The sequence below is a fragment of the Apium graveolens genome, chromosome 9, assembly GCF_009905375.1.
Source record: "Apium graveolens cultivar Ventura chromosome 9, ASM990537v1, whole genome shotgun sequence".
Lineage (NCBI taxonomy): Eukaryota > Viridiplantae > Streptophyta > Magnoliopsida > Apiales > Apiaceae > Apium > Apium graveolens.
The window spans coordinates 132,351,029-132,361,148 of NC_133655.1; the positions used below are offsets into that span (position 1 = coordinate 132,351,029).

The 10,120-nt window shown below is 31.7% G+C and overlaps 1 protein-coding gene across 1 annotated transcript; it reads right to left on the bottom strand.

Moving 5' to 3' along the window:
• Nucleotides 1–5,293: 5,293 nt before the first annotated feature.
• LOC141686869 (auxin-responsive protein IAA1-like) lies at nucleotides 5,294–6,912 on the bottom strand. The gene is made up of 2 exons (XM_074491963.1): nucleotides 6,402–6,912; nucleotides 5,294–5,679 (listed from the first exon to the last, which is right to left on the bottom strand). The coding sequence occupies exons 1-2, from the start codon at nucleotides 6,812–6,814 to the stop codon at nucleotides 5,619–5,621; spliced, it is 474 nt and encodes a 157-aa protein (XP_074348064.1). The 5' UTR covers nucleotides 6,815–6,912; the 3' UTR covers nucleotides 5,294–5,618.
• Between the last annotated feature and the right edge of the window lie 3,208 nt (nucleotides 6,913–10,120).

A 10,120-nucleotide genomic window follows, 5' to 3' on the forward strand; every position in this document is an offset into this window, starting at 1 on the left:
AATCTCAATTCTCTTAGTTAATGTTATTTAGTATAATCTCTTAGTTTAATAAAAACCCAATTTGTTATTCGTCTTAGCATTGAGCGATAACCATACATTGTTGCATAGGTGCATAAATTGAAATTAACCTAAACCTGTCTCTGTGGGAACGAATCTGATTTATATCTTATACTACTTGCGAACGCGTATACTTGCGTGAATATTAGCGCGTATTTTCGCCCTAACAATTAGTTATAGTAGTGAATGCAGTACTTCAAGCTCTAACCATAAATTCGTTGAATCAACTTCAAATTGAAAGAGAGAGTGTATAAATTGTAAGTCGAGTTTTGTTTACATATGCTGATTTACTTTTTCTTTTTATTTTTGGAATATATTTGTGTATTATTCAAGTATTTTGTCCATCCTAAAAATATACTTATATATGTTAAATTGGCATTTTACTTTTCCTTATAAATTATATGGAAATATATATGCTCTATTAACATATTTTTATTAAAATTAAATAATTCTATAATAATGTTTTATATCAAAACAATACATATGTTTAAAAAAATTTTACTAACTTGCCGCTCTATGTACTTTTTTAGATGCAGAATACGTGATGTCATCAAAGAATGAATGTGACGTTGTATTGTATCTATACCTTTTTTCATAAAATTAAATCACATTAATTAATTTTGGTATTGTCTAAACTATTCATGACAATATTATTTGACAAACTTTTACCTAAACTCGACACCATTATTTTTCAGCAAAAAATGAACTATTCAACTTATAAAAAAAATGGTAAAATAATTTGGTGCGAATCATAAAAATTAATAAAATATATTTTTTTTGTCGGCACGCGTAGCACGCGGGCAAAGGTCCCTAGTATACCTTAATTGCTTCTAATATTATAATATAATTTTTTTAAATCATAAAAAGTATTGTATATTTTAAAATTATATATAAAAAAATCGGTTTTTTAATCAGGCCTTTCAAAAAACCCGGGTTTTTATCCGGACCAAACAAGGCTTTTATCCAGGCTTTTTTAGATTCAGGTTTTTATCCAAGCTTTTCGGACTTCGGGCCGGGCCGGATTTTCGAGAAAAATGAGGTCCATTTAAGGCCCGCGGACCGGACCGGGCCGTGCTTTTTTCCGAATCAGGCTTTTCGGAATTTTTTCCGGACCGGATTTCGGGTTTCGGATTCTTTGAACATCTCTGCTTCCAACAACCGTATAAAACCTTAAAATTTTCGAAAGCAACAAGAACGCAGAATATTTTACTGTTAATATGTGTACTACATATTTATGACCCATATTCTTACCCACGCATCAAAAATTAATATTAACCCACCGAAATTAATTGATGAGTTGAAACATAAAAGTGAGATTTATAATGAATAGGCCATGAAACGCAACTTACATTGTTAACAACAAAAATACAAATCTCCAGCAAGAATAAGAAAGAGTGCTTGTAGAACACAGAAAGCACATGTAACTCAAACAAAGATAGAAAATAGATTTTTTTTGCTAGTAAAAAGAGAAAACTCTAAGAATGCACATGTAATAAACTCTATTTCATAGATAAGATATTCATTTCAAATATTTAATTTTAACAATGTTACCGTACTTACTGTTTCAAGAAACTCGTACGTACCATTTAAAGAGAAGACAATATATGCACTTGATAAAACTAAATTGCTTTTAAAATTTCAAAAATATGACTTACATATTCGACTTCTCATCCCCCTCATGAAATAGGCCTTAAAAGGATAATATATATGTCGACAATGTGATTGCCCTACCGGCTCCGGCTATTAAAATAGGGTCTTTATCGACCACAATTTTGATCATAATAAGGTCTAAATCGGTTGGTATTCAAAAATAATGGTCATGACCATAATGATCGGATTATTTTTAATCGTTATTTATTTTTTGATCGAATTTTACGTTAACTGGCCGGGATTGCTGTCACGTGTTGAAACCATCTTACGTGTCGTGGCCCACGACCTGGCATATCAGTGCCACGTGACAGTGGGCCCATAGACACGTGGCTTTGTACCTCACTTTAGTACATGAATTCCCACCGGTTATTAGGATGGTCTTTCGGTCGTTGTTGATAACTCCTGGTAGCGGGGCCGCTCCTTCGACGCCGTCCTGGATCCTTCGCCGCTGTAGAGGTGTAGCTGTGGTTGGGTTCCTACAAAATAACACCGAAAGGGGGGTTGGAGTCCCGCGGCGCCTCAGGCGTCAGAGTAAGAACTAGCTTTTTGGGAAGAAGAAGATAAATATAAATGTAAGGTGGCTGTGTGTGTATGCAAGTGTGAGAGAGTGATTAACCCAAAAACCTCACCTTCTTGGTCTATTTATAGCCCAAGGGTAGGGTTTCGGGGTTGGTACCTTTAGATCATAGCCATTGGCTTTGGGAGCGAAGGACACCTGGCTGGAGTGGATGCTTTACACGTGTCAGCGCGGGACTGGCTGAGGAATGTTCTGAGGATCCTCTGACACATGCCCTGATTATTCCCATAATTGATGTGTGACAGTTGTCCCCATCATGTGCCAGGGCCAACGTCTCACGTGCTGGGATCCACCAAGGTTAGACTTGCGGGACTGAGCTGGTTAGGAGTGGTAGTGCGCGGGACTACTCCTTCCAGGAGCTGCGTGGGGTTAGGGGCCTAGGAGTAGCCCTCCCAGGAGTTATATGGAGTTAAGAGTTTAGGAGTAGTCCTTCTAGGAGCTATATAGAGTTGGAAGCCTAGGAATAGTCCTCTCAGGAGCCATATGTACTATTAGTTATATATCTATTACGACCATATGAGGTCAATGTAGTTGTTCAGTATATGAAACCATTGAATTCATAGTTATCAATCTATAATTGTTTTTTTGGTAAAATCTAATAACAATCAATTTATACCGATAGTTTCTAAAGAATGCAATCATTTTTCTTAAGAATATTATCAGTATTTTTTGAATCCGATTGGTATTAATATCCAGAAATGATTCCATTTGGTCGTTATTATTATAGTTCGGTAGAATTCTCTACAAAAAAAATTCCACCCTATGCAATTAGGTCTCCCGTACACAAAGACATATGGTATGAATAAAAAATACAATATAATAAGATTCAACAGTATAAACACCATTAACATTCAACAAAAATAATATATATACAACCAAATGTTTCACCAACTACATTTGATCTACATTTGATAATTGTACGTTCAATAAATAACTAAATCAACAACTAAATATTTCAGGTAAATCAAATATATACGTGCGGATTTAAACTAACTGTTTAAATGAAAGCATAATAAATCAACAACTGAATTTTATTAATGGAAAGGTTTGGTCCGTATTAGGTGGTCAGACCCCATTTCTTTTAGTGTCCACACATGAACATTTTTAAAATTGAACATTTTTAAATTCGTAACGTAATAAAACGGTTTACAATTTTACAACAGTAATAATGTAATTTTTAAATTACCAATTAATTTAAAATCTTAAATTGCTAGATAAAATAACTAATCATTCCTTAAGTAGTCAATCACTTTTAGTGTGGGAAAAATGAACCGGTCACTCGTTTATTAAAAAACTAGCACTCTCGGTCATACTTGATGTCAGGAGAAATTACCAGTCACTCACTTTAAAATCAGTGCCAGAGTAAGAATTATCACTCGCCCATCACTCTAAAAGTTAAAAGAAACACCAGAATCCAATAATATAATATAATTTTAATTTTATCAAAAACAAATATATATTTAAATACTCCTAAAACCGAGGTATGAAACCCTACAATATCATATTAACTAATCGGCTTTAAAATATTAAGATGTCACTATATCACTCCTGAATAATATAAACACATCAACATGTACGTGATTTAATTAGTATTACAAACATATAAACACTGACTGATGTGCTATTTTTTGACACCACATTGAGGTGTGCAAAAACAGCACGTAAAGTACTTTTGCACCTTGGTATACCTAAAAAGTTAAATATCACGTACCAGCGCAACTAAGGTTACATGATGCTCTTACAAACGGTGTTTCCGGGGAGACAGGAGAAAAGTATAGAAACTGAAACCGAGTTAATTTGCTTTCTTTTCTAATCTTTCTAATTAGTTTTTAAATAATTTAGTGTATATATGGTATAAAAAAACACTATTTTTTAATAAAAAAAATTAACTTTAGAGAATGATTTGAAAATTCACAAAGAATTGTTTGGAGCAATATTTTCAATAAATATTTACATTTGAAATAAACTTTCTTATTCAAACTTAAGAAATATGGGTAGAATTTGAAAATTTTGTGTTGCAAAATACATCAGCAAGTAGTACAAGTTTTCTTTTGATTTTCTGCAAAATGGATAGAGTCGATAGTCTACATAGTAAACAAGCAATAATGCCCCTTTAATTTTCTTAACTAATTATTATTCGTCGACCCAGATCACGGGACAACAGTTTGAATATCTTACAAAAGTGTCGGTCACATCATTATAGAATTAAGGAATGAAATTGTATTGTCGACATCTTATAAAGTTCAACAAATGTATAGACGGTAGTAACGTTTTGGACCGATCTTAATCAAACGAGTGGATTTGTTTCTCTCAATGAAGTAGACATTTTTAACTCCTAGCAATTTCCAATTTGTCTTTACTTTTAATTGCGCACACATCACTTCCATCACACAACATGATTTAATAGATGGTTTTGTACCTTTTGTCTGAGGTTTTTTTTGTTAAATTATAACTTAAACCTCAAAATTAATGTACATTTACATTCTTGAATAAAAAAATCATCAACATTTGATATCTACCAAATATAAATCATTGTTCTCGCTAAAAAATTTAAATTATTAAATGTTACATTACAGAAAATTATTTATTATCTCCAAAAATTTATAGTCAATTTTTAGTTAAACACATTAACCTCTCTTCAATACACTTAATACATATTTGTCAAATTTATTTTGTCTCACCCAATACCTAACATTGAGGAGTATTTGTTGGATCAAGGGTCAAGAACATATTCAATATATAAGGGATTTCTTTAAAAATTTATGGATATACTTTAAGGTTGAAGTTAAGCCTAGGTTTTTAACTCCCTCTTCATTTCATCTTCATTCCTCATTTGTCTTTTTCCTTCAAAACAATCATTTATGTGAATGATCGAACCTTGAAGGACTTCCAGCTGACAAAAAAAATCCCTTGAAAGGACTAAGTTGTTAAGTAATCGGAAAAGATTTATTTGATGTTCACAAATCTCATTATACTGAGCTTAGTCGTGAAGCTCAACATCATGGGGGAGTTTAGTTTATGATTAATGAGCTCAGACTGAGTTGATGGAAATTAGGACCTCTAAATAGCGTTGAAGTTCTATCGGATATATATGTACACAGAATATAGCACTGCTGCAGGAACGCGATCCAAAAACTCACTTAATACCTTACCGTAGATCTACTGTAGTATGATCACTAATTAATTAACTTGATACTTTTTACAAGGTATAGAATCTGAGTTATACATGTATATGTGTGTATCTTCAATTCAAAACATTCAGTCCTTGGTTTGAGGGAAAGAAAAAACATTATACGCGCTTTACATGTATCAAATCTGCAACAACTTGAACTCATCAGCACATTGAAGGTGTTCTTGTCATCAACCTTAGTCGCTTGCACGATTGAGCAAACATTCTAAAAAAATGTCAAAACAAACAATGATCAGTTCATTACTAACAAATCCATAATTTTAAGTATATATATCTGGTTAAAAAGCTCTCATCCACTATAATAAACAGAGTGATTTTCGACGTTCATGAATCCGATCGAATAAAGTATATGGTGCTCAGACTAGTATTGACTATTGAGGGTAGGAAAAATTAAAATTTGGGACCATGTTAATTTCAAGTTACTAGTTTGTGTTAAAAGTAGGACTTGGTTGAATCTTATATATTACTCCCTCCGTCCCTCAAATTAAAATTTGGGACCATGTTAATTTCAAGTTACTAGTTTGTGTTAAAAGTAGGACTTGGTTGAATCTTATGTATTACTCCCTCCGTCCCTCTTTAAGAAAAATGATAAAGTAGTGAAGAAAAGTTGAAAAAAATGAGTAAAATAGTGGGACCGATTAATATTATATGTATAAAATGGGTATAGTGGAGGAAAATAATGGATTTAGTTAATTTAAAAATTATAAAAATTTTACTATTTTTGAAAAAATTTGAAATATAAACAATTGGAAGGGACATCCAAAAATGAAAGTGTAAACAAATGGGAGTGACAAAGGAGTATATATTTTGTATCAAACCTAGCTAACCCTAGGACATAGTATGGTGACCCGTGACCCTGTATATACATGTTTTTAAATTTTAATTTTTGTAGAAATATAAGTTAAGTGCTTATTAATTGTGACTTACTTCCATGGAACATCTCCAAGTAACATCCAGTCACCATCTATATCTTCATACGTTGGTACATACTCGACCGTCCCATTAACAATATCCACCAGCTTCTTCTCATTACTTTGAGTAAGAAAACCAAACAACTCTTGGAGCGCACTCAACAACTGATCATAGCTATTATAGCTTTGTAAATCAACTTTTCTCAAATAAGGAGCTCCATCCACCGCCACTTTCACGTATCTCCGACTCAGTGTAATGCTCATACGATGCTCCTTCACTGGCGGCCATCCCACCACCATAGCCTTGTTGTTTTTTGTTGTTGCCTTGGAAAACGATCGTTTCGTGCCACGTGATTCTCCGGGCAACCCTAGTGTCAGCTCAGTTTCTTCGTAATTCATGTTAACTGTGGTGACTGATACAGGTGACATAGATTTTAATTTTTAATGAAATAACAAGTTGTAGTACAACGTTAGTATGGAGAAAGTGTGACAGCTGGGAACTTGTTTGGGGGGGGTAGTGAACTATGCTAAAACAATTTGTGCAAGTATATATTTATACAAGCTGGAAGGGTTAGATGGCCGGGAGATATGATGACCATCTAGACACGTATCTCCCTGTCACCCGCTAGCTAATCTTAATTAAACTTATGCGTGCATGTGTTTCCAAAGTCGGGACCACGATATATGCACATAACACATATCTCCATGTATTATATTACCTCCGGTGTAGAATTTTTTTAACTTTGAAATAGTTAAGTTGATTAAAATTTAAGGGATTTCCGGGCCCGAGATTGCCTTGGAAATTTTATGAAATTAAAAAAAAAGTGTAGTATAAAAGGTATTTTTGTGATTACAGAAGGTTGTGTTTATATTTACATGTTAGTTATTAAAATTTGATTTTTTTTAAAAAAATATTCAAATTCAAAAATATTTTTATAAAAATACTTTCATTTTTTAAAAAAATTGGCAAAGAAAATTTTTTATTTGAAAAATTACTATGTTTTAAAAAAAATTGCAAAAATAAGATTGTTTGCAACTCGATTTAACTAGATACAATTTTCGACGAGTTTCTGCAATATCGTACAGCCTCAAATACAACCCAAAAAAATAGATTAGTTGCATGTCTCATTGATATTGGTTGCTTCCGTATTTTTGTAAAAAAAATCAGACGGTAGTAAAATTGCAAAAAAAAATTGAAATATTAGTATTTTTGGTAATTTCTTACATTGTAAAATGGTTTAACCTCCACTGCTAGAAATATTACATTAACATCGATTATTAACTTATATCTTATAATTTTTTAAACCGACATTTTCAAATGCGTAGAGGAAGTTCATGGTCTATAATATCAGTTTTTAGTTGATGTTAATGGTCAAGATATATATAGATATCAGTTTACCGGTATATAACAAAATTAAATGAGATATAGCACATTATTTTTTTTGCAACCGATGTAAACCGATGTTGAAACTCTGAGAGACATCGATTTCCATTTAGTTAAATGATGAAATATATATTGTTAGGTGCATGACATGCCTATACCATCATAATAAATCTACTCAAGTTACAATGTAAAATTACATGTCCGAATGAATTCAATCATTTGGATTAGGAATAGGTTCTTTGTGTACAAGTCTTGTTTGCCTTCCAGACAATTCATAATGCTATAAGAGCTTAGCGATTTTATGCAACAAATCTGTATATAATTGATATATAATAAATTAATTTGGAAGAAATTCAATGAAGATTGTTCAAACAGCAAATTGAAGGAATGAGACTCTCGGTTTGCAGGAATGTCTCTAAGTCAAATATCGTGAATTCTAAAAGAGACATGTAGTGAATTCCATCAGAGTCAAGTAGTAAAGTCCAGCTCACAGCTATATTGTGAAGTTTAAATTAGGTCTTTCTCGAGAAGTTCACATTTCTTCAAAGTCAGAGAAGTTTAACTATGTGCTACATCGTGATGTCAAGAAAGATGATATATCGTGAAGTCCAGAGTTAATCTTAATCGAGAAGTCCAAAGTGAACGGTTGAAGTTAAGTAAAAGCAGAGTTCGCGATATTTTTACTGAGCCAATTTACAACAAGACAAATGAAGGTACATATTACCATAATTGAAAAAACAGAATCACACAACATATGATGGATGAAGGTGGTTCATGTACATGTGTCAAGCTTACATCTATACCTGAAGAGAAAAGAAGAAGAAACACACATCAAAATATGAAGAGCGTATGAAAGAATAAAGTGATCCTAAAAAATTTGCAACATTTAGCCATGCGGAATAAGACATCTTAATGTAAATGGGTGTGCACACTTTCTATTACATTATTTTATTTATATGGCGCACATCCCATATTTACCTCGTCAAAAATATAGAGAATATTTTCTTGTAATATCTTTTCTCTCTATGTAAGCTAAAACTCGAGAATTTGTTCTTAAATATAAGTCAAGAAAAACACTATCGTTTTTCTTGGAGATGTAACAATAATTTCTTTATATCTTATATAAAATAATTTGATCCTAATATCTCTGTATTTTACATGCTTTATTTTGTTTCTTTTCAAATCGAGTTTTAGTTTCAAAATAGTTCAAAAAGTTTTTGAATTAGTAATTCACCCCGCTTAATTTTGAGATCCTTTTTTATGGACATATATGTTAAACGTATCGTTATCCTTTACAAAATTCGATGTGTTTTGTTATTTTAGACATTATTTTTGATGATTAACTATTTTTAATATACTTTAACACATAAGCTTTACCATAACCTTGTAACGTCGATTTTGCTCAATAACTATATTTCATTAAATATCAAATTTACTGCAAGGTCAAAATTGCAATCCAAGAAATCTAACATTTTAACCCAAAAATATCCAGCATTCTGAGCATTGCATTCATAAATATCCAAATATCGCAACTGACATTCAAAACAAAATCTAATTTATTACTAATATCCCCACAACATCAACTACCAAATACACTATCAAAACTAACCTAATTTTTGAGTATCTAAAAATAGTAAACCGCAATACATCATTCATATCGGAAAGCATATAGAGAGAGACCGAGATGGCGAGAGAGAATGGTGAGAGAGAGAGACAAAACAGAGTGAGAGAGAAGAAAGATACAGTGAAAAGGGGTAAGTGGGATTTGATTTTTTGTTTAAGGGAGGGGCAAAATAAAAATTTTGTTAAAGGGTTTTGTGTAATAATAGAGAAAAGTAAAAATGGGTGTTCTTCATTTTGTTGAAAACAATAAACACCGGCTATTTAGGCTATTTTAAAAAGTGATGGCTTGCATGATCTTTAACATTGCTTTTAAAAAAGTTAGATGTCAAAACTTCTTCTAACATGCATGACATTTTTAACCGATCTTAAGGAAAAAAATTTAGTAGTGCTTGGATAATTTGTAGTTTTTTCAAAATTTAGTACTTTCAAATTAGATATCTACTTTCCAAAAATTACATAATTTAAGAAAATTGTATGTTGATAAAGTAATTGAATTAATTAAATATAATATGTAAAATGAGGTTGATTTAAAAAATAAAAAATAAGAGAAATGTGAGGTAGAGTTTGACTTTAAAATTATAAATTTGTATTAAAAGTTGAAGTGGACATCTAAATTGAAACATTTTTTTTAAACGTGGACATAAAATTTAAAACAAAAGATGTGTGTATATATAATTTGCATTGAAAGAAATGTCTCCAATGTATGGATTTTAAAATATATGATACAC

Coding starts and splice junctions, on each gene's coding strand:
- LOC141686869 (XM_074491963.1), bottom strand. CDS start 6,814: ATGTCACCTGTATCAGTCACCACAGTTAACATGAATTACGAAGAAACT. Junction 5,680..6,401: donor CTTGGAGATGTTCCATGGAA/GTAAGTCACAAT, acceptor ACATTTTTTTAG/AATGTTTGCTCAATCGTGCA.